Consider the following 26,414-nt stretch of genomic DNA (forward strand, 5'->3'; position numbering starts at 1 on the left):
CTTTGGTAAACAAATACACATACAGTGTCAGAGAAAGGAAATATGAAAGATTGGTTGTTGTTCTCTTGTACTATAAATGATCTCAAAAGCAACATTTAGTTTTTAGATGTTTTCCTGTCTGATGGTTTGACAGCTAAACTAGAGACAAGTCTAATCCTTTATTGACTCAGTGGATGGTCTATTGTCTTATGAGTCCTACATGTCGCAGTGTTCCCTCTCTAGAAATCCCCCAGAGATCACGTCAGCTCTCAGGTGGCTGTTCTCTTACACCTTCACAGATCCCACAGGCCTCAAGTCACACCTCAATGTTTCTTTTCCTGGTAAGTTTATGGGGGGAGGGAACAAATGGTGTTTGAATAAAGAGACGGGGAAAGCCCGGCATAAACAGTCAGTCAGAGCAGTTAGTCTGGGTCCAGTCTCCACCATGCCCCCCAGACCCACTGTTTCATCTCAGGCCACTAAAAGGACCAGTACATGTTTATTGGTTTATCAACCACAACAATTACTTCCTTCAACTGAACAGGCCTGGCAGCGGTCAGCACTAATCTCATGTTATCAGTCACGTTATAAATGAAAAGTTGATATTAACCGCCTAGATCACGTGTCAAACTCATTCCACGGAAGGCCGAGTGACTACAGGTTTTCACTCCTCCCTTGTACTTGATTGATTGCGTAAGTAGTAAAGGACTCCCCTCACCTGGTTGTCTAGGTCTTAGTTGAAAGGTAAAAACCTAAAACCTGCAGACACCTGGCCATCCATGGAATGAGTTTGACACCTGTGGCCTAAGTACTAAACTCATTTGTCAACAAGTTCCACCCAGAATAAAGCTAGTATGTTTGACCCTTGGATTACTTCAGACAGGTCGATTTCCCTCGCCCACAGGACCAGCTTCTGTCTCACACATAATGTACACACAAACACACACTTCACAGTTGTCTCAGAGACCGTGGGGACCCCACCCATAACACTAACATCAAGTCATGTTAATAGTACCTGGCTCCAGCTGCTGTCAGTCTGTATTTAGTTCAATCAGTCAACAACAAGACAATCAATCCTCTATTATTCAAATGAACGCAAACGATTCAGAAGGAAACTGCATCACACAGGTACAAGTGTTGCACGTAATGCAAACAAACCGAGAGCATTGTACCAATAGATTGGTCTACATTGTAAACATTGACAGAAGCATTTAGTCCAGGAGTGTCAATGTTTACTATTTACAACATAGCAGGCCAGGCATGGGTCACTACTAAGTTGCCTAACAATCTGTTTCTTGGAAATGAAATGCTGACAGGTCTGTTGTGCACCATGCCCTGTGAATAAGACGCCTCATGTGTCCCAGATCAATCCAGCAGCCACAGGAAACTGGCCGTTTATAAACTACCACTTCCTTTCCTAGAGTCAACATTCAGTGTCACACAGATCACACACTGGCCCTGTCTACTTCCCATCTTCTGCCCTGGATTTCATATCAGTTATTAGGTCAGTTTAGATATATGAGATGAGACGCACCCCTACAGTGGGACCATGTGACAGGAAGGCTGTCAGCCATCCCATAATACAGTAGAACAGCTGAAAGGCTGAATCTCCATATGCTTCCTGGTTCCTGGGACTGTCCCGGCAGTCTATTTTCATCACTACGCCGGCAGAGAGACAATGTAAAAGGATTTGGATCAGACACACTTGGGGGTGCTTCCCAAGTGGCACCCTATTCCCCTATATAGGGACTAGGGAGCTATTTGGGATGCAAGCTTGTTTACTCCTGAGTCTGTCCCTGTTGACTGACATCAGATGTGTTTGACTAATTACTGTGGGGCCTGGATTGATGTCTTTCAAAAGTAATTGACGTGACGCATATTGTACGCATATTTAACCTCTTACATCTAGATGTTCCGCTAGCGCAGTCCTTCTCAAATAGTGGGGCGCGCCCCCCTGGGGGGGCTCGGAGCGATGCCAGGGGGGGCGCGTGACCCCGGGGAACACGCTTTTTTTTGCCGCGTAGTAGTTTTTTTTTTAACCGAACAAGAGCACACAGCACAGAGCAGGAGATATGAAGTGCAGATAACAAACCCTTAAGAGACACCATGGAAAAATATTTAACAGGGATGAAAAGAAAGGCGGAGAGAGACGGAGATAATGAGACAAACGTAAGTCTCCCGAAAGCTAAGACGAGGAAATATGACGTAGCGTATGTAGCGCTTGGCTTCACTGTGACTACGGTGGGAGACGAGGAAAGACCGGCATGTTTACTGTGTCTAAAAATGTTGGCAGCGGACAGCATGAAGCCAAATAAATTAAGGCGTCACTTAAAGACATTACACCCCAATCACGCTGATAAGCCGCTTGAGTTTTTTCAGCGAAAACGTGCCGAATATTGTCAACAATCGTCCCGCTTTGTGAATGCTACTTCAGTAAACCAGCGAGCACTGTTAGCATCATATAAGGTGGCGTACCAAATTGCTCAGTGCAAAAAAACCCACTCCATAGCAGAGGAGCTGATACTGCCTGCAGCATTAGACATGGTCTCTGTCATGCTGGATGACGCAAGTGCTGCAAAAATAAAAACTATCCCTCTGTCCAATGACACTGTCACCAGACGTATAAATGACATTGCTAACGATATTAAAGAACAGCTGGTAGATAAACTCAAAGACAAACGTTTTGCCTTACAGTTCGATGAAGCAACTGACAGCAACAAAGACTGTTTGTTTATCGCTTATGTACGTTTTGACATGACTGCTTCCTGACTGAGAATTGGCTAAAGTGGGAGAACTGCATTGGTGTTTGCAGTGATGGTGCACAGACCATGGCAGGGATGAGAAAAGGACTTTGGGCACTCATCAAGAAGGCCTCACCTAATGCTGAGTGGACACACTGTGTTATACACAGAAGTACTGTCTGAATTAAGTGAGGTTATGACTGACATTGTAGGTGTAGTCAATTTTATAAAGACCAGACCACTAAAAACAAGAGTCTTCTCTGTGGGAGCTGAACATCAAGCTGTGCTGTTTCACAGTGAAGCAAGGTGGCTGTCACGAGGAAAAGTCTTGTCCCGAGTTTTTGAGCTCAGAGAGCAGATAAGAATGTTATTGGAGCAGGAGCACAAGTATGACATCACAGAAAAATTTTGTGATGAGAACTTCCTGGCAAAACTGGCCTACCTGAGTGACATATTTGGAAAGCTAAATTAACTAAATCTACAGCTTCAAGGGAAAGATAAACACCTCCCTCAGGTCACAGACAAGATCAGCTCTTTCACTCGAAAGCTTGCAATGTGGGGCAGGCGACTTGATGAAGGAAATACTGATTCATTCCAGAACCTGCATGAATTTGTTGACACTACTGACTATGATGCCACCTCAGTGATTCCATATATTAAGGAGCATATTTCATCACTGATGGGATTCTTTAAAAAGTACTTCCCTGAAAACAGTTCCCAATATGACTGGGTGAGAGATCCTTTCAATGCACCAGCTCCAACTGGTTTCAGCTCTGCAGAGGAGGACCAGTTCATTGATATGACGTCTGACTCCACATTGAGACTGAGGTTCACATCACAGACACTGAGTGAATTCTGAGTGTAGAGAGGCAGTATCCACTCTTAGGGCAGAGGGCCATGGGCATTCTTCTTCCTTTTGCAACATCTTATCTTTGTGAGACTGGCTTCTCTGCTGTTGCTGCACTGAAGACCAAGTACAGGTCCCAGCTAAACATTGAGCAGGAGCTGAGAGTTGCAGTATGATGCTTCAAACCCCGCTTGGAAAAGCTGTGCTCTGCAAAACGTGCTCATTGTAGCCATTAATCCTGACTTCCTCATTTTGATTAAAAAAAAATCAGCACAAATTGTTTTATTCATTTTTGTTTTATAGGTCAAAATGTTTCATATATTGTGCTCCTGAGTTAATGTTGCTGATCAATTTGAATTTATTATTATTTATTGATTATATTTAATTTTATTTTTCAGTATCAAATGGTCAAAAAATGTTTACAGTTTAAATAAGGGTTTAATTTTGTTTTAAATTTCAGGCAAATTGATGCACTTGAAGTCTTTTCTGTTACAAACTAAAAAAAACAATGTTAATAAAGTTATTCTTTGTTGTAAGTTGATCTATATTTCTTTCTTTTTTATTTTTATTTAATGTTAATAAGCATACAATGTTATGCAGAGGTGTACTTATAACAATTTTATAGACAAATGATACAATTTACAGTCGCGGCGGAGAGTTGGGGGGGCGCGAAATGTTTACTTCTTCCTAAGGGGGGCGTAACAGAAAATAATTGAGAAGCACTGCGCTAGCGGAACACCGCTCCAATATCCAATGATAGGGTGTGGCGCGAATTACAAACTCCTCAAAAATCCAAAAACTTCAATTTTTCAAACATATGACTATTTTACACCATTTTAAAGACAAGACTCTCCTTTATCTAACCACATTGTCCGATTTCAAAAAGGCTTTACAACGAAAGCAAAACATTAGATTATGTCAGCAGAGTACCCAGCCAGAAATAATCACACACCCATTTTTCAAGCTAGCATATAATGTCACAAAAACCAAAACCACAGCTAAATGCAGCACTAACCTTTGATGATCTTCATCAGATGACACTCCTAGGACATTATGTTATACACTACATGCATGTTTTGTTCAATCAAGTTCATATTTATATCTAAAACCAGCTTTTTACATTAGCATGTGACGTTCAGAACTAGCATACCCACCGAAACTTCCGGTGAATTTACTAAATTACTCATGATAAACGTTCACAAAAAACACAACAATTATTTTAAGAATTATAGATACAGAACTCCTTTATGCAATCGCTATGTTTGATTTTAAAATAGCTTTTCGGTGAAAGCACATTTTGCAATATTCTGAGTAGATAGCCCGGCCATCATGGCTAGCTATTTTGACACCCACCAAGTTTGGCACTCACCAAACTCAGATTTACTATAAGAAAAATTGGATTACCTTTGCTGTTCTTCATCAGAATGCACTCCCAGGACTTCTACTTTACACCCAATGTTGTTTTGGTTCCAAATAATCCATAGTTATATCCAAATAGCGGCGTTTTGTTCTTGCGTTCAAGACACTATCCGAAGGGTGACGCGCCGGGCGCGTATCATGACAAAAAATGTCAAAATATTCCATTACCGTACTTCGAAGCATGTCAAACGCTGTTTGAAATCAATTTTTATGCGATTTTTCTCGTAAAATAGCGATAATATTCCGACCGGGGGACGTTGTTTTCGTTCAAAGACTGAAAATGTAAAATGGACTCTTCACGTGCACCCGTTTCATTGTTCTCAGATCGACCACTATCCAAATGCGCTACTGTTTTTCAACAAGGGACTGCAGAGTCATCATTCCCTGTTATGGCGCCTTCTGAGAGCCTATGGGAGCCTTAGAAAATGACACATTACAGCAGAGATCCTCTGTTTTCGATAAAGAGGCTATAGAAGGCCAAGAAATGGTCAGAGAGGGCACTTCCTGTACAGAATCTTCTCAGGTTTTGGCCTGCCATATGAGTTCTGTTATACTCACAGACACCATTCAAACAGTTTTAGAAACTTTAGGGTGTTTTCTATCCAAATCAAACAATTATATGCATATTCTAGTTTCTGGGCAGGAGTAATAACCAGATTAAATCGGGTACGTTTTTTTATCCGGCCGTGAAAATACTGCCCCCTGTCCTAAACAGGTTAAGCGTAGCAATTACTCAAATAGCATTACCTATGTTATTGGCATGTTTATTATGAAGTTATTATAATGTTGTGTAACATGAGGTAGATAAGTATTGGGGAAAAGATTTGAAAGGGAGGGATGAAGTGGCCCTGGGGCAGAGAGACAGACGGCAACAGGTAAAATGATCCTTTTACATTATCCCATGAAACCACAGTAATTTGTCTGCTGTAGTCTGGGAGCCAGAACCAGCCTGACAAGAGAGGCTAGGTTGCTGGTAATACTCTGTCTCTAGATATAGCGGACTGTGGGAGTCTATAGGACACAGACTGGAGAGAGAGATGGGATGAAACCAATTCATTTTACCGTTTTAACCCCGTTGTCCCTTATCTCTAATCTCTGTCAATTCCGTTTTTACATTAAATGGAAAAACCTAATGCCGCCCTGTCTGAATACTGCCTGGGATTATACAACATCCTGTATGTAGAGGGGTCTCCTAGTCTGTTCTGTATTCTATGTGGAAACATGTAGCACTGTCAGATACATGACTTCATCACTAGGTGGCCATCTCATAAAGGACCACAATGACAATATACATAGAACTAAAGAGGAAGTACATGACTCTGTCCTCTCCACCATGGCCAGACAGACGGTCGTCTCCTATGTCTGGATGGATGGATGGATGGCTGTCTGGATGGATGGGTGGATGGATGGCTGTCTGGATGGATGGATGGATGGCTGGATGGATGGATGGGTGGATGGATGGCTGTCTGGATGGATGGATGGATGGGTGGATGGATGGCTGTCTGGATGGATGGATGGCTGTCTGGATGGATGGATGGATGGAGCGTGAGTCTGGGGGGCGGGGGGTTGGAGGGGTTGATTGCCATGTGCGATGGGATCTGTGTAGTGAGTTAAGGGGATTTCCCACAGTGCTGTCGGTGTGTAACACGTCTCAGCTAGAGTCTCGTATTACTTCCCAAGGAGATTAGTCCACTGCTTCACTATCTCACTAGCTGTGATCCATGAGTCATGCACCAAGTCTGGACTTTTATGTCAAGGAGAGGCTCAGCAGATAGGACCACTGGCAATTAACACTGACCGTAAACATTCTGCATTTGACATTTTCTAACAGAGTTTGCCTCAATGGCAGTAAAAGTATCAAAACTCTGTAGATCTATGGCTAAGTACACACACACACACAGACACGCACTTCACAAGGGGGGTCAGGCGACAACAGCTGTGTGAGACAAGAGGTCAATGTCAGGGGTCCAGATCACCTGGTGTCTTCTGAGTGTCTAGAACAGAGCTGGTAAAAGGGAAGACTGGGAGAGAAATCTACAAGCTCCTCCCTTCTTTCTCTCTCTCGCCCCTCCTCTTCACACCCCCCTCGTCACCCCCTTCTCTCCCTCCCTCCAATGTGCCCTCTGTTTCAGCAAGGTTTTGCTGTCCTCCTATTTTCACTACAACACATGTTTTCCTCTCTGTAGTGTCCAGGGTAACAGACAGATGGTGTGTGAGGGAGGGGGAGAGAAAGTGTGGAACTGTAAAGATTTGTGTGTTTTTCCTCTGAATACAAACCTATTGGTTCATTCAGTCCCAGCAGTAATGGCTCTCTTCTGTTTGCCTGCTCTCTGTGTGGCACACTGGGTCCCTTGCCCTCCTCCTGCAGAGTGTGTGTGTGTGTGTGAATGCTAATATACACTAAGTGTTCAAAACATTAAGAACACCTTCCTAATATTGAGTAGCACCCACTTTTACCCTCAGAACAGCCTCAATTCATCAGGACATGAACTCTCTCTTTTGACATGAAGGTGTCAAAAGCATTCCACAGGGATGCTGGCCCATGTTGACTCCAATGCTTCCCACAGTTGTCAAGTTGGCTGGATGTCCTTTGGCTGGTGGACCCTTCTTGATACACACGGGAAACAGTTGAGCGTGAAAAACCCAGCAGCATTTCAGTTCTTAACCCACTCAAACCGGTGCACCTGGCACCTACTACCATACCCCGTTCAAAGGCACTTAAATATTTTGTCTGGCCCATCCACCCTCTGAGTGGCACACATACACAACCCATGTCTCGATTGTCTCCAGGCTTAAAAATCCTTCTTTAACCTGTCTGGGGTATGTGGGACGATTTCGTCCCACCTACGTAACAGCTACTGATATTCCAGTGGCGCGATTTTTGAATCGTTAGAAATACTATTACTTCAATTTCTCAAACATATGACTATTTTACAGCTATTTAAAGACAAGAATCTCGTTAATCTAACCCCACTGTCCGATTTCAAAAAGGCTTTACAACGAAAGCAAAACATTAGATTATGTCAGCAGAGTGCCCAGCCAGAAAAAATCAGACAGCCATTTTTCAAGCTAGCATATCATGTCACATAAACCCAAACCACAGCTAAATGCAGCACTAACCTTTGATGATCTTCATCAGATGACACACCTAGGACATTGTGTTATACAATACATGCATGTCTGTTCAATCAAGTTCATATTTATATCAAAAAACAGCTTTTTGCATTAGCATGTGACGTTCAGAAAACGCATAACCCCCGGCAAACTTCCGTTGAATTTACTAACAGTTTGCTAAATTACTCACGATAAACGTTCACAAAAAGCATAACAATTATTTTAAGAATTATAGATACATTACTCCTCTATGCACTCGATATGTCCGATTTTAAAATAGCTTTTCGGATGAAGCACATTTTGCAATAATCTAAGTACATAGCCCGGCATTACAGGGCTAGCTATTTAGATACCCACCCAGGTCAGCATCCACCAAAATCACATTTCCTATAAGAAAAATGTTCTTACCTTGCTTGTTCTTCATCAGAATACACTGCCAGGACTTCTACTTCAATAACAAATGTTGGTTTGGTCCCAAATAATCCATCGTTATATCCAAACAGCGACGTTTTGTTCGTGAGTTCTAGAATGCTTCTTCCCGGTTTCGCGCATGGCGCATTGGCGTGTCAAAAATGTCTAAATATTCCATTACCGTACTTCGAAGCATGTCAACCGCTGTTTAAAACCAATTTTTATGCCATTTATGTCGTAGAGAAGTGATAATATTCCGACCTGGAGTATGCATTGAGCCTAAACAGCCGAATAAAATTTCTCCTCAGAAGCGACTCATGCACGCGCATCATTCAAAGGTCCTCGGAGCATCCACTTACAAAAGGCGATAATATGTTTCAACCTGAGGCTCCCTCGTAAACCTTCAGTTATTTCGCGGGCTCTGAGAGCCTATTGGAGCCCTGGGAATTGTCACGTTACAGCTAAGATCCTTACTTTTCAATAAAAAGATGCAAGACGCACGACTCCTTGTCAGACAGGGTACTTCCTGCTTGAAACCTTGTCAGGTTTTTGCCTGCCATAGGAGTTCTGTTATACTCACAGACACCATTCAAACAGTTTTAGAAAATTCAGAGTGTTTTCTATCCAAACCTGAACAATAATATGCATATTCTAGCTTCTGAGTTGGTGTAGGAGGCAGTTAAAAATGGGAACATATTTTTCCAAAATTCTCAATACTGCCCCCTAGCCCAGACAGGTTAACCTGTCTCCTCCCCTTCATCTACACTGATTTGAAGTGGATTTAACATGTGTTGTCAATAAGGGATCATAGCTTTCACTTGGTCAGTCTATGTCATGGAAAGAGCAGGTGTTCCAAATGTTTTGTAGTCTGTATCGTTACCATTGACTTGCATTGGATTTGTGACACAAATGCAAAAATGTTAGCATTTGAAACAGTGACCTTGTAAACAAAAGCAAAGCATGGGTAGCTGTCATACCTGGTCCATAGACTGCCTATACATCCTTTAACCTGTCTGGGGTATGTGGGACGATTTCGTCCCACCTACGTAACAGCTACTGAAATTCCAGTGGCGCGATTTTTGAATCGTTAGAAATACTATTACTTCAATTTCTCAAACATATGACTATTTTACAGCTATTTAAAGACAAGAATCTCGTTAATCTAACCCCACTGTCCGATTTCAAAAAGGCTTTACAACGAAAGCAAAACATTAGATTATGTCAGCAGAGTGCCCAGCCAGAAAAAATCAGACAGCCATTTTTCAAGCTAGCATATCATGTCACATAAACCCAAACCACAGCTAAATGCAGCACTAACCTTTGATGATCTTCATCAGATGACACACCTAGGACATTGTGTTATACAATACATGCATGTCTGTTCAATCAAGTTCATATTTATATCAAAAAACAGCTTTTTGCATTAGCATGTGACGTTCAGAAAACGCATAACCCCCGGCAAACTTCCGTTGAATTTACTAACAGTTTGCTAAATTACTCACGATAAACGTTCACAAAAAGCATAACAATTATTTTAAGAATTATAGATACATTACTCCTCTATGCACTCGATATGTCCGATTTTAAAATAGCTTTTCGGATGAAGCACATTTTGCAATAATCTAAGTACATAGCCCGGCATTACAGGGCTAGCTATTTAGATACCCACCCAGGTCAGCATCCACCAAAATCACATTTCCTATAAGAAAAATGTTCTTACCTTGCTTGTTCTTCATCAGAATACACTGCCAGGACTTCTACTTCAATAACAAATGTTGGTTTGGTCCCAAATAATCCATCGTTATATCCAAACAGCGACGTTTTGTTCGTGAGTTCTAGAATGCTTCTTCCCGGTTTCGCGCATGGCGCATTGGCGTGTCAAAAATGTCTAAATATTCCATTACCGTACTTCGAAGCATGTCAACCGCTGTTTAAAACCAATTTTTATGCCATTTATGTCGTAGAGAAGTGATAATATTCCGACCGGGAGTATGCATTGAGCCTAAACAGCCGAATAAAATTTCTCCTCAGAAGCGACTCATGCACGCGCATCATTCAAAGGTCCTCGGAGCATCCACTTACAAAAGGCGATAATATGTTTCAACCTGAGGCTCCCTCGTAAACCTTCAGTTATTTCGCGGGCTCTGAGAGCCTATTGGAGCCCTGGGAATTGTCACGTTACAGCTAAGATCCTTACTTTTCAATAAAAAGATGCAAGACGCACGACTCCTTGTCAGACAGGGTACTTCCTGCTTGAAACCTTGTCAGGTTTTTGCCTGCCATAGGAGTTCTGTTATACTCACAGACACCATTCAAACAGTTTTAGAAAATTCAGAGTGTTTTCTATCCAAACCTGAACAATAATATGCATATTCTAGCTTCTGAGTTGGTGTAGGAGGCAGTTAAAAATGGGAACATATTTTTCCAAAATTCTCAATACTGCCCCCTAGCCCAGACAGGTTAACCTGTCTCCTCCCCTTCATCTACACTGATTTGAAGTGGATTTAACATGTGTTGTCAATAAGGGATCATAGCTTTCACTTGGTCAGTCTATGTCATGGAAAGAGCAGGTGTTCCAAATGTTTTGTAGTCTGTATCGTTACCATTGACTTGCATTGGATTTGTGACACAAATGCAAAAATGTTAGCATTTGAAACAGTGACCTTGTAAACAAAAGCAAAGCATGGGTAGCTGTCATACCTGGTCCATAGACTGCCTATACATCCTTTAACCTGTCTGGGGTATGTGGGACGATTTCGTCCCACCTACGTAACAGCTACTGAAATTCCAGTGGCGCGATTTTTGAATCGTTAGAAATACTATTACTTCAATTTCTCAAACATATGACTATTTTACAGCTATTTAAAGACAAGAATCTCGTTAATCTAACTCCACTGTCCGATTTCAAAAAGGCTTTACAACGAAAGCAAAACATTAGATTATGTCAGCAGAGTGCCCAGCCAGAAAAAATCAGACAGCCATTTTTCAAGCTAGCATATCATGTCACATAAACCCAAACCACAGCTAAATGCAGCACTAACCTTTGATGATCTTCATCAGATGACACACCTAGGACATTGTGTTATACAATACATGCATGTCTGTTCAATCAAGTTCATATTTATATCAAAAAACAGCTTTTTGCATTAGCATGTGACGTTCAGAAAACGCATAACCCCCGGCAAACTTCCGTTGAATTTACTAACAGTTTGCTAAATTACTCACGATAAACGTTCACAAAAAGCATAACAATTATTTTAAGAATTATAGATACATTACTCCTCTATGCACTCGATATGTCCGATTTTAAAATAGCTTTTCGGATGAAGCACATTTTGCAATAATCTAAGTACATAGCCCGGCATTACAGGGCTAGCTATTTAGATACCCACCCAGGTCAGCATCCACCAAAATCACATTTCCTATAAGAAAAATGTTCTTACCTTGCTTGTTCTTCATCAGAATACACTGCCAGGACTTCTACTTCAATAACAAATGTTGGTTTGGTCCCAAATAATCCATCGTTATATCCAAACAGCGACGTTTTGTTCGTGAGTTCTAGAATGCTTCTTCCCGGTTTCGCGCATGGCGCATTGGCGTGTCAAAAATGTCTAAATATTCCATTACCGTACTTCGAAGCATGTCAACCGCTGTTTAAAACCAATTTTTATGCCATTTATGTCGTAGAGAAGTGATAATATTCCGACCGGGAGTATGCATTGAGCCTAAACAGCCGAATAAAATTTCTCCTCAGAAGCGACTCATGCACGCGCATCATTCAAAGGTCCTCGGAGCAGCCACTTACAAAAGGCGATAATCTGTTTCAACCTGAGGCTCCCTCGTAAACCTTCAGTTATTTCGCGGGCTCTGAGAGCCTATTGGAGCCCTGGGAATTGTCACGTTACAGCTAAGATCCTTACTTTTCAATAAAAAGATGCAAGACGCACGACTCCTTGTCAGACAGGGTACTTCCTGCTTGAAACCTTGTCAGGTTTTTGCCTGCCATAGGAGTTCTGTTATACTCACAGACACCATTCAAACAGTTTTAGAAAATTCAGAGTGTTTTCTATCCAAACCTGAACAATAATATGCATATTCTAGCTTCTGAGTTGGTGTAGGAGGCAGTTAAAAATGGGAACATATTTTTCCAAAATTCTCAATACTGCCCCCTAGCCCAGACAGGTTAACAATGGATGTGGGGATTCTTTAAATAGCAGGAACAGCACCATCTGGTGGTCAGAACCAGGTAATATCAGGATGTAGGATGGGAAATAAACCCAACAAATACAATTACTAATTTCTCTGAACAAGGAAAAAAATAAATAATAATTCACTGAGAATACATTACAAGGGATGAAGAATCAGAATTCCATACTACTTGTCAGACACAGAACTGATACTAAATACTTGTTGTTGAGGTGGGATTGGTGTGGGGGGTCCGTGGATGGCTTTTGACCCATTTGGATTCCTAAACGACCCATTTTAGGGTTTGGGATTAAGGTTAAGTTAAGGGTTAGGGGTTAGGGAATTGTTTTGTCCCCACAAGGATAGTAAAACAAACGTGTGTGTGTGTGTGTGTGTGTGTGTGTGTGTGTGTGTGTGTGTGTGTGTGTGTGTGTGTGTGTGTGTGTGTGTGTGTGTGTGTGTGTGATAGATCTAGGATCAGCTTAACACAAAACTGACCCTAGATCAGTGGGGGCAACATCCCTCTCCATATCTCTGACTGCATAAAAGGCCAGTAAATGTCATAGGTGGCATTGAGCTGGAGGCAGTCCCATACAGGCAGCTGCTCTGTGACATCATCACTCAGGCCCTGGCTCCTGATTGGCTGAGGGGTATCAGACAGAGAGGGGTCTTCCAGAGGGCTGTGTGAGGGACAATGGCTTTGGTACCAACCACATTCTGTCTGTCACTCGTCTTTATCTCCCCTTGATCTGATCCCAGACCAGCTTACACACCGATTATAGATGTGTGAGGTGCACATGTATAGGCTTATCTGAGGGAATTACATCTGGTTGCTCTCTCTTTCTCCCTCCCTCCCTCCGTCTCTCTCTCTCTCTCCGTCTCTCTGTGTCTGTCTATTTCTCTCTCTCTGAGTCGTTTGTTTACGCTCTTTCAGTACCTGGGAGAGAGGGATCAGTGGGAGGTGTAATCTGAAACTGAGCCCAGTCTGGCTGAGTGTGTATATGGAGACAGAGGGGAGGGATGGGGGTGTGGTGAGTGTGTGTGTGTGTGTGTGTGTGTGTGTGCCGCCCAGCGACGGAGCGTTCAGTGTACGGCTGAAGTCTCAGCACTCAGGCTGTGGAGGAATGGACGGCTATCGCTCACACGACCGCTTATTCTGAGAGTGTGTGTGTTTGGGAGTGTTCTCCCGGGGGAGAGGAGGGACAGGATGGCCCTCAACCGAGTGTCCCTGCTCTGCCATGACATCACCAGGATGTGGCTGCAACTCAACTTGATAACAGGTAAGGTGTGTGTGTGTGTGTGTGTGTGGGGCGGTGTTTGTGACTGACAGTGCATGTGAGAGAATACGGTGTGTGTGTGTGTGACTGAACGGTATTGTCAGAGAGGTGAGGAAGTTCTACTTCAGTTTAATGCACTTTTTTTTTTACACTTTTTTTAAATTTCAAGTTCTGATATTTTAGCATTGTTGTCATTCAGTGTGGAACATCTAAATCTGTCCCCCCTTCTTGCAAAAATACTCTATTTGCATACATTGAAATACTGTACCAGCAGTTAATTGGTATCTCGTTACTAACAATCTTCAACTTCCAATGACTGTGTTTGTTGCCCTGTGCCAAGCAATCAGGACTAGATTCTAGTAAATGTTAAACAAGAGAATTCGAATGAAAACACCCCCCCCCATATATTTTACAAAGTGGCTGTTTAAATTTGCATGCCTGTGCACACCCAGGCCGTTGCACAGTGAGAGTCTCTTGTCTCTGTTTCTCCACTGCCAGATGGACAGGCTTTGGCATAAAGTGGGTTTAAACTAGAGGTCGACCGATTAATCGGAATGGCTGATAAATTAGGGCCGATTTCAAGTTTTCATAACAATCGGAAATCGGTATTTTTGGACGCCGATTTGGCAGATTTAAAAAATATATATATATTTTTTATATATATATCTTTTTTTACCTTTATTTAACTAGGTAAGTCAGTTAAGAACACATTCTTATTTTCAATGACGGCCTAGGAACGGTGGGTTAACTGCCTTGTTCTGGGGCAGAACGACAGATTTTTACCTTCTCAGCTCGGGGATTCAATCTTGCAACCTTACGGTTAACTAGTCCAACGCTCTAACCACCTGCTTTACATTGCACTCCACGAGGAGCCTGCCCGTTACGCGAATGCAGTAAGAAGCCAAGGTAAGTTGTTAGCTAGCATTAAACTTACCTTGTAAAAAAACAATCAATCAATCATAATCACTAATTAACTACACATGGTTGATGATATTACTAGTTTATTTAGCCTGTCCTGCGTTGCATATAATCGCTTAGGTACACGTTGCTCCAACCATAAACATCAATGCCTTTCTTAAAATCAATACACAAGTATATATTTTTAAACCTGCATATTTAGTTAATATTGCCTGCTAACATGAATTTCTTTTAACTAGGGAAAATGTGTCACTTCTCTTGCAAACAGAGTCAGGGTATATGCAGCAGTTTGGGCCGCCTGGCTCGTTGCGAACTGTGAAGACTATTTCTTCCTAACAAAGACAGCCGACTTCGCCAAACGGGGGATGATTTAACAAAAGCGCATTTGCGAAAAAAGCACAATCGTTGCACGACTGTACCTAACCATAAATATCAATGCCTTTCTTAAAATCAATACACAGAAGTATATACACTGCTCAAAAAAATAAAGGGAACACTTAAACAACACAATGTAACTCCAAGTCAATCACACTTCTGTGAAATCAAACTGTCCACTTAGGAAGCAACACTGATTGACAATAAATTTCACATACTGTTGTGCAAATGGAATAGACAACAGGTGGAAATTATAGGCAATTAGCAAGACACCCCCAATAAAGGAGTGGTTCTGCAGGTGGTGACCACAGACCACTTCTCAGTTCCTATGCTTCCTGGCTGATGTTTTGGTCACTTTTGAATGCTGGCGGTGCTTTCACTCTAGTGGTAGCATGAGACGGAGTCTACAACCCACACAAGTGGCTCAGGTAGTGCAGCTCATCCAGGATGGCACATCAATGCTAGCTGTGGCAATTACATCAAAGTTGGATCAGCCTGTAGTGGTAGTTTTCCACTTTAATTTTGAGTGTGACTCCAAATCCAGACCTCCATGGGTTGATAAATTGGATTTCCATTGATTATTTTTGTGTGATTTTGTTGTCAGCACATTCAACTATGTAAAGAAAAAAGTATTTAATAAGATTATTTCATTCATTCAGATCTAGGATGTGTTATTTTAGTGTTCCCTTTATTTTTTTGAGCAGTATATTTTTAAACCTGCATATTTAGCTAAAAGAAATCCAGGTTAGCAGGCAATATTAACCAGGTGAAATTGTGTCATTTTGCGTTCATTGCACGCAGTCAGGGTATATGCAACAGTTTGGGCCGCCTGGCTCGTTGCGAACTAATTTGCCCGAATTTTACGTAATTATGACATAACATTGAAGGTTGTGTAATGTAACAGGAATATTTAGACTTAGGGATGCCACCCATTAGATAAAATACGGAACGGTTCCGTATTTCACTGAAAGGAAAAACGTTTTGTTTTCGAAATGATAGTTTCCGGATTCGACCATATTAATGACCTAAGGCTCGTATTTCTGTGTGTTATTATGTTATAATTAAGTCTATGATTTGATAGAGCAGTCTGACTGAGCGGTGGTAGGCAGCAGCAGGCTCGTAAGCATTCATTCAAACAGCACTTTCCTGCATTTGCCAGCAGCTCTTCGCTGTGCTTCAAGCATTGCGCTGTTTATGATTTCAAGCCTATCAACTCCCAAGATTAGGCTGGTGTAACCTATGTGAAATGGCTAGCTAGTTAGCCGGGTGCGCACTAATAGCGTTTCAAACATCACTCGCTCTGAGACTTGGAGTGGTTGTTTCCCTTCCTCTGCATGGGTAACGCTGCTTCGAGGGTGGCTGTTGTCGATGTGTTCCTGGTTCGAGCCCAGGTAGGAGCGAGGAGAGGGACGGAAGCTATACTGTTACACTGCCAATACTAAAGTGCCTATAAGAACATCCAATAGTCAAAGGTATATGAAATACAAATCATATAGAGAGAAATAGTCCTATAATTACTATAATAACTACAACCTAAAACTTCTTACCTGGGAATATTGAAGACTCATGTTAAAAGGAACCACCAGCTTTCATATGTTCCCATGTTCTGAGCAAGGCACTTAAACGTTAGCTTTCTTACATGGCACATATTGCACTTTTACTTTCTTCTCCAACACTATGTTTTTGCATTATTTAAACCAAATTTAAAATGTTTCATTATTTATTTGAGGCTAAATTGATTTTATTGATGTATTATATTAAGTTAAAATAAGTGTTCATTCAGTATTGTTGTAATTGTCATTATTACAAATAAATAAAAGAAATTGTCCGATTAATCGGTACCGGGTTTTTTTGGTCCTCCAAGTATCGGTATCGGCGTTGAAAGATCAGAATCGGCCGACCTCTAGTTTAAACTCACCCGAGCCCCTCAACACCGAACCTTCACAGTTGGCACCTCAGGTGTCACCCTCACTGCCACGTCACACGGAAGAGTCACCCTCACTACAGAAGAGTCTTCGCTCTCTACCAATCTGCCAATCTGGATGGCTTGGTCATAACATGGGCAGCACCAGCAGGAATCTGTGCCACGTTGTCATGCCAACACTTTCACTTCATTGACTGTCCATTCATTTGAGAAAACTGTAGCAGTTTGTTTTGTTGTTGTATTTTGCATTGGTTTGAATTGATTCCAAAGTATTTCAAATCCTTTCCGGGAGCTTAAGGAAGCGGTTTTTCTCAGTATATTCTGCCTGGCTCATGTCATGAGTTAACATGTTGTCTTAAACACGTGAGTTATAAAAACAAAGAGAGTCGCACACTCTATATATATATATATATATATATATATATATATATATATATATATATATATATATATATATATATATATATATATATATATATATATATATATATATATATATAACCTCACAGTCATTTATTGGGTAAAAAAACAACGTTTCGGCTTAATAACTGTGCCTTCTTCAGGGCTTTTTCCACCCTCAAGAAGGCACAGTGATGCCGAAACGTTGGTGTTTTTTACCCAATAAATGACTGGGAGGTAATACATATGGAGTGTGCGACTCTCTTTGTTTCTATAGCTTACAGTTTATTCACCGTTAGTCAGCACCTCTACATCATTTTCTCTGGGTCTGCACCAGCTCATGCTTTTTATTAAACACGGGAGTTGACGTTGATCAAGACGGTGAACCCACTTCCATCTCCTGAACTATTAAGCTCCAAGAGAGGTTTTACAGTACAAGTGAAAACACATCCTTGGAATCTCTTCTTTGGAATTTATCTCTCCTTTGTTAAACCAAGGGAATGTTTGACTAGAGGTGTCCTAAAAGAGATGTTCTGTTTCCTTGGTGTGTGTGTGTGTGTGTGTGTGAGTAGCGTGAGACAGTGGAGGGGGTGATGAACAGTGGTGTGTTGTCTGTCTCTTACTTCCGTTCAGTAACAGAGATATGCTTGTCAACACACAGTGGTCAGCTGGCCAAGCGGAAAGACATTGTGCCACATTTCCTCCAGTCTCTCAGGGATAGGCCACAGACACAGATTTACACTAATGACCAAAAGTGTGTGGACACCTGCTCGTCAAACATCTCATTCCAAAATCATGGGCATTAATATGGAGTTGGTCTCCCCCTTTGCTGCTATAACAGCCTCCACTCCTCTGGGAAGGCTTTTCACTAGATATTGGAACACTGATGCGGGGACTTGCCTTAGTGAGGTCGAGCAGTGATGTTGGGCGATTAGGCCTGGCTGACAGTAGGCGTTCCAATTCATTCCAAAGGTATTCGATGGGGTTAAGGTCAGGGCTCTGTGCAGGCCAGTCAAGTTCTTCCACACCGATCTCAACAAACCATTTCTGTATAGACCTCATTTTGTGCACGAGGGCATTGTCATGCTGAAACAGGAAAGGGCCTTCCCCAAACTTTTGCCACAAAGTTGGAACCACAGAATCATCTAGAATGTCATTGTAGGCTTTCCCTTCAGGGGCCTAGCCCGAGCCATAAAAACAGCCCCAGACCATTATTCCTCCTCCACCAAACTTTACAGTTGGCACTATGCATTGGGTCAGGTAGCGTACTCCTGGCATCTGGCAAACCCAGATTAGTCCATCGGACTACCAGTTGGTGAAGCGTGATTCATCACTTCAGAGAACGCGTTTCCACTGCTCCAGAGTCCAAAGGCGGCGAGCTTTACACCACTCCAGCCAATGCTTGCATTGCGCATTGGGAACTTAGGCATGCGGGTGCTCGGACATGGAAATACTTTTCATGAAGCTCCAGACGAACCGTTCTTGTGCTGACGTTGCTTCCAGAGGCAGTTTGGAACTCTGTAGTGAGTGTTGCAATCGCGGACAGACGATTATTACACACTTCAGCACTCGGCGGTCCCGTTCTGTGAACTTGTGTGGCCTACCACTTCACAATAACAGCACTTACAGTTGACCGGGGCAGCTCTAGCAGAACTGACTTATTGGAAAGGTGGCATCCTATGACGGTGCCAAGGTTGAAAGTCACTGAGCTCTTCAGTAAGGCCATTCTACTGCCAATGTTTGTCTATGGAGATTGTATGGCTATGTGCCAAATTTTATACACCAGTCAGCAATGGGTGTGGCTGAAATGGCCGAATCCACTCATTTGAAGGGGTGTCCACATACTGCTGTGTATATATAGTGTAGCTTACAGTGCAGCAGACTAGCCACCATGTTGGCACCTGACGCTCCATGACAAAAAGGATTTGACAAAGACTGAACAGTAGCCACATATTGCAGCTCATCATGTAGAAATATTCTGGCTATTACAGATTTAATCCTATCCAGAGATTTATGGGCTGGGCAGAGGGTACCCACACACACACTGAGCATGCATGGCAACAGGGCAACAGGGTGGCCGTTTGACCCAGTTGTTATTGTCATGTGTGTTGTTATCCCCATGGCAGATGGGGACCTGGTAAACCCAGACTGTAATACCATAATAGAACCAGGTTGCCCCCACATACACAATGATACACACACACACACACACACACACACAATAGTACACACACACAGCTGTGGAATGGCTGTTCATCCCTTACTTGTCCTCTCACTCACACACACAGCTGCCCTTCTTCTTGCCACACCAACAGCTCCATCACCAGCTCATACCCACACAGCATGGCGCTCCACACAGCATGGCGCTCCACACAGCATAGGGCTCCACGCCACACACACACACACACACACACACACACACACACACACACACACACACACACACGCACACTTCCACATCCCCAATACAATCTGTTGCCTTTCAGTCCACATACCAAGACTGCCCTGCCCACCCTGCCCATACACCACATACCACAACAACACATGAAGTTACTGCATGGACCAGCGAACTGAGGGGTTAGCTGTAGGGGTTAAATAAAGGGGAGGGGAAGGGAGGGGTTAAGGTCTAGGGGTTAATTTCAGACTGGGTGATTATACTGTATTTTTCAAGGGGCGACATGAAGGACTGTACCACCTGTGATCGTGACTTTGTCCTTCAGACCAGACGTGTAAAGGCAAGGAGGTCTTTCCAGGCTGCTAACATGTGTTTTACCGCCTGCTGCTTGTGGGAACATGATGACTGAACAAAGAGAGATTCATGGGACAGGAGAGGGAGTAGCACGCTGTCTACCTCACAGAGGCATGGTAACTACCATGTTGGCGCATGTGTGGAACTGGTGGTGAACCTTTGTGTCAGTGGGGTCACACGATCATGTGGAAGGAATGTCATGACTGGAGTGAAAATGCATCTACTCAACAAAAACTGTTGGTCGGTTCTTTTTTTGTAGCTTTGATGGCGTTCAATAAAACGCATAGAAGGAACGTGGAGAGAGAGGCCTGTGTAGTTGTCTTCCCAGTCCCCACAGCTCAACCAGAGCCAGGTCTCCACATTAACAATCTAGGCATTAGTAATAGAGCCCTGGCCTCCTTTCAATTTGTATTTTATTTTTATTTCACCTTTATTTAACCAGGTAGGATAGTTGAGAACAAGTTCTCATTTGCAACTGCAACCTGGCCAAGATAAAGCATAGCAATTCGACACAACACAGAGTTACACATGGAATAAACAAAACATACAGTTAATAATACAGTAGAACAAAAGAAAACAAAAAGTCTATATACCGTGAAGTATCTCCCACTCCCTTTTCCCCCTTTTCTCTCCCTCCTCCCTTTTCCCCTTTTCTCTCCCTCCTCCCTTTTCCCCCTTTTCTCTCCCTCCTCCCTTTTCCCCTTTTCTCTCCCTCCTCCCTTTTCCCCCTTTTCTCTCCCTCCTCCCTTTTCCCCCTTTTCTCTCCCTCCTCCCTTTTCCCCTTTTCTCTCCCTCCTCCCTTTTCCCCTTTTCTCTCCCTCCTCCTTTTTCCCCTTTTCTCTCCCTCCTCCTCTTCCACATTTCTCCCCCTTTTCTCTGTGAGCTGTCATCCATCCAGATCTGAGCTGTAATCTGTGAGGTTATACAATAGTTACCAGACAGGAAGGTATATGAGAAGATATAAAACCTTACATGATAGAAACGTGTTGCATAGAGTAGAAATGATTCTGTCTGTTTTCAGGTCAGCTCTATCCTCAACATTGTAAACCTTGACCTTCAGGGATTAAGCCCCTGACCTGATTGTGAATGAGTGGAGTGGTGGCGGTGGGGGGCAGGCATTCTTGGCCCCCATCAACCTCAAAACGTGGGGCCTGTGTTGGCCTCGTTGGGAGGAAGTTGGGGGTGTTGTGTGGTTTTGTGCTGCTTAAGAGTTCCCAGGCTGGCACAGGCCTGTTTTGGTGGCTTTTCTCCGGATCACGTCTCTACACATCATATACAATGCACTCAGTGAGGAGGGTAGGGCCCTTAGTTCTCAATGGAACTGAATGGGTTAGAGATGCTCTTGAAAGAGCCGTTCCTTACCTCTAATACCAGGAAGAAAGAGGGGAAAACACAGAGAGAGAAGTACTGTAAGGTCTATTTTTAGAAGACATGTTTGTATAAACTTAAGTTAGATTTATTAGAGAATTAGAAATATATACTCACACACACCCTTCACTCTGTGGCAACTTCTCTCTAGGTTGTGTGTGTGTGTGTGTGTTTCTGGGTTTGGGCCAGAGTGTTATCCTAACCGTGCTATTAAACTAACTAACTCTGGGTTTATAGGGTAAGAGTCTGAGGGAAGACTGTAGTGGCAGCTTGCTGTTACCTACCGCCCAGGGCTGTAAGACTGAGCTGTTACCTACCGCCCAGGGCTGTAAGACTGAGCTGTTACCTACCGCCCAGGGCTGTAAGACTGAGCTGTTACCTACCGCCCAGGGCTGTAAGACTGAGCTGTTACCTACCGCCCAGGGCTGTAAGACTGAGTTGTTACCTACCGCCCAGGGCTGTAAGACTGAGCTGTTACCTACCGCCCAGGGCTGTAAGACTGAGCTGTTACCTACCGCCCAGGGCTGTAAGACTGAGCTGTTACCTACTGCCCAGGGCTGTAAGACTGAGCTGTTACCTACCGCCCAGGGCTGTAAGACTGAGCTTTTACCTACCGCCCAGGGCTGTAAGACTGAGCTGTTACCTACCGCCCAGGGCTGTAAGACTGAGCTGTTACCTACCACCCAGGGCTGTAAGACTGAGCTGTTACCTACCGCCCAGGGCTGTAAGACTGAGCTGTTACCTACCACCCAGGGCTGTGAGACTGAGCTGTTACCTACCGCCCAGGGCTGTGAGACTGAGCTGTTACCTACCGCCCAGGGCTGTGAGACTGAGCTGTTACCTACCGCCCAGGGCTGTAAGACTGAGCTGTTACCTACCACCCAGGGCTGTGAGACTGAGCTGTTACCTACCGCCCAGGGCTGTGAGACTGAGCTGTTACCTACCGCCCAGGGCTGTAAGACTGAGCTGTTACCTACCGCCCAGGGCTGTGAGACTGAGCTGTTACCTACCGCCCAGGGCTGTAAGACTGAGCTGTTACCTACCGCCCAGGGCTGTGAGACTGAGCTGTTACCTACCGCCCAGGGCTGTGAGACTGAGCTGTTACCTACCGCCCAGGGCTGGAAGACTGAGCTGTTACCTACCGCCCAGGGCTGTAAGACTGAGCTGTTACCTACCGCCCAGGGCTGGAAGACTGAGCTGTTACCTACCGCCCAGGGCTGTAAGACTGAGCTGTTACCTACCGCCCAGGGCTGGAAGACTGAGCTGTTACCTACCGCCCAGGGCTGTAAGACTGAGCTGTTACCTACCGCCCAGGGCTGTAAGACTGAGCTGTTTCCTACCGCCCAGGGCTGTGAGACTGAGCTGTTACCTACCGCCCAGGGCTGTAAGACTGAGCTGTTACCTACCGCCCAGGGCTGGAAGACTGAGCTGTTACCTACCGCCCAGGGCTGTAAGACTGAGCTGTTACCTACCGCCCAGGGCTGGAAGACTGAGCTGCATGCATGTTGTCGTGTCTTTGGGGTACCATTAAACTGAAGACATGTTTATCAATTAACTCCCTGTAATTATTATCACGCGATTAAACTGATTAATCGTTTAATTGTAATTAACTGGGAGATCGGGGCACCAAGAAAAATATTCAGATTACAAAGTTATAATTTTCCTAATATAACTTTCCTATATTATAATATAGGCCGATTATCTTCTGGTTTAAATGGTGTATTTTACCTCGAGTCCAGTCTCATTCCAAACGTCGTAAATTGTTGTATCTGCACGAACCCAGTCTTTACTAAAAATCATCCATACATCAATTGTCTTAAAATCATTTATTTACTACACTAAGTAATTAACAGAAAACATACAAACAGTAATTATCGTCACAAAGGATTGGTAGCGTAATGTGCCCTAATGGCTAACAGGCAGGTCGGCCTGTTGAACAATGGATCATAAAAGTCAGCTGAGGATGCACACCTACAGAGTTCATTAATATTAACAATTTACAATTGAACGCTCACTCATTCGGGAACAATTGCAATCAATATATATTTACGCTCAGTGTGTCGTCTGGATCCTTGTTGGAGAGTTCTGTTCTGTTGGGGAGTTTTGTCCGCGTTCTCTCGCTCTCTCTCTCTCGGTTAGAATGGATCTTTCAGAGCGACATTCATTAATGTCGTCATAGAATGGATGTTTCGTTGGTCTTCGCGTTCGATGATATAATTTACTTAGCTGCAGACTAATAATTAATATCAAAGACTTGTTCTTATTCTGTCGGTCTCGATAGTCTAAAAGTTAACCACGTGGTGTAGTTCACTTTCAGTAGAGGAATTGGATGGTAAAACCTACTGGCCAACTCACTAATGGAGTGGAGGCCTGGTCTGGAGAAATGTAGCTCAGGGTATAGTTTTATAGTGACCCTTGAACAGGCTTGTCAAATGACGCCTGGTCCTGTCTGTGTCCCTTGGGGGGCGCGCCGATGGCTGAGTGAAGCTTGGTACAGAAATCCAATTCTATCACATTAACATCAGTACATAGCATCTCAATGTATTACAAATAGCTTTATCCTTATTAATACATTTTATACAACCATTATGATGCAAGTCTCATCGCTGAGGCTATTATATAAACAGTTTTATGGTAATATGGCTATATTGTCTCTTCTGAGTATCACAAAATTGTACCAAGCGGACCAGTTCGTAGCTGGATTCTTCACCAATCTTCCATACCTTCTCCAGAACACACATGTCGCTCGGTTCTCCAATTCTATGAGTTGGAAGAATTTTCTTTGTCTCTCTATGAAACATGTGGTAGGAGATTCTCCTCTTAGAGTTTTTACAACCCTTTCACACAGGGCCTGGGTTGGGGGGAAGGTAGGTTGGGGGATGGTACAAAGGGGAGGGGGCCAACTGTCCTCCCTGTACCCAAAGAGGCCAACGTCATGACAATGTCTATGGTTCTAGAATAGACTGCATTAGTGTTTCTCAACCTTGATCCCTATGGACCCACTCACTGTGTGGATGCTAGTCTTACCGGCACCAGCTGGTTGGAGCTAGCTAAGCCTGACAGGTTGACGTCACCTTCCCTGAGACCTGAAGTCAGTCCCTCCTGAAACGTGACCACAGGGTTTTCTGGTTTATACTGATGATGGTTGATTTGGGAGAGCATGGTATCAAAACCAAACAGGTTCAGAAGCATTAGTTAGAAACAATTGAGTATCACTCCAAATAGTTTTTATTAAAATGAGTTAAGAATAAAGAGTAAAGTATTTTTTTTAAGCTCACCTTGGCAGTGGCGATTTTAGCATGTAAATCTTGGTAGGGCAAACTCAAAAAATATATATATGCATGCCACCAAAACCACACTACACAACACTAAACAATACATGAATTGCACTATAATGGTGACAAACGGTGCCCACAAACTGTTAGGGTCTACATGCAGTAGAGCTGTCCCAACAGAAGAGCTTTCTTTTGAGCACCAAGTAGTGAATCCTTACCACTGCTACACCTGGCTATCAGCGGAGCCTTGTCTGGCAGCAAAACAGTTCATTTCAGACTCATTTACCTTCTTTAAAAACACATAGCTGATATGGCTGACTTGCTTAAACAAATGTGGTTTCTATTGACAATTGTGATGTACAAATGGGACGACGAGCGGATAAGAGGCAATTTCTATTAAGACATTAATGACCGAGCTAGGACAGACATAGTCAATATAACTATTTGTTCAGCGCTTTTGAAAGGTACAGTGACAGAATTCAGAACATGAGCCGTTCTTACAGTATTCTCCCTGTACACCAAGTCAGAACCGTAGGATAAATAAAGGAGGCATATAAGCAGACAATGAAAGCTCTTACAATATTCGATGATTACATTCATCTAAAACAGGCTATAGGCTACATGTGCACCACCAAGTCAGAACAGTAGGCGGAATTATTAGAGTGAGGCACATGGGCTACTAACAGCTTGCGACACAACATACACTTAGTATTACTTTCTTAGCTACAGTGTACATATCTCCCTGGCATATTACATCATTGATGCAGCACCTTGAACAGGAAGGTGGCGCGGCTGACCTTCGTGGGCGAATTTTGTTAATAAACTTTGTCATCAAAGTCTGGCATTCTCTGGATTTATGGTGCTTTCAAGACAACTGGGAACTCAAGGTTGAACAAGGTTGAATCATGACATCAGTGATCTTCAGGTCGGAGCTCAAGAAAGAGGCCCGAGATCCCGACTTGGAATTCCGAGTTGTATGACCGTATTTTCCCAGTCGGAGCTTGTTCAGAGTTCCCAGTTGTCTTGAACTCACTGAAGTCTCCCATTTCCCAGTTACGAGTTTCCAGTTGTTTTGAATGCGGCACAAGTCATGTTGGATTGACAGCATGGCCAATATATTCAACCATGGTGTTGAATGTTTATCCTTTTAAGCTTGGAAAATAGACCCTTAAACCCAGACTTGGACCACACGCCCACTCGTCTGAACAGCAGGCTAGTGATTGCTTTGCAACACTTGCAGTTAGCCACTGATTCCTTCCAGACCACTCATTGTTGAATTTGCGATTTTCAACTTGTTGTGTAATGTTCATGACCGATGAGCACCGATACGTTTTATCTTTAATTTCTCTTCATATGACAAGGATTGAAAAGGATTTGCCAGTAGATTGTCGACTTGATTCTGGTCATCTATGAACGTTTGAACATCTTGGCCA

The 26,414-nt window shown here is 43.2% G+C and overlaps 1 protein-coding gene across 7 annotated transcripts in view; it reads left to right on the top strand.

Annotated features, from left to right (window-relative positions):
* Positions 1 to 26,414, top strand: part of mcf2la (mcf.2 cell line derived transforming sequence-like a) — an 84,958-nt gene that overhangs the window by 16,091 nt on the left and 42,453 nt on the right. Inside the window, exon 1 of one of the 7 annotated variants that reach the window (XM_029756908.1) lies at positions 13,779 to 13,976. The exons of the other annotated variants lie outside the window; for them this stretch is intronic. Within the exon in view, the coding sequence (XP_029612768.1) occupies positions 13,904 to 13,976 (73 nt within the window). The 5' untranslated portion in view covers positions 13,779 to 13,903. Of the gene's footprint in view, positions 1 to 13,778; positions 13,977 to 26,414 lie in introns of those variants that run through there. 7 annotated transcript variants of the gene reach the window in all.

This window comes from Salmo trutta, chromosome 6 (assembly GCF_901001165.1).
Source record: "Salmo trutta chromosome 6, fSalTru1.1, whole genome shotgun sequence".
NCBI classification, from domain to species: Eukaryota; Metazoa; Chordata; class Actinopteri; order Salmoniformes; family Salmonidae; genus Salmo; species Salmo trutta.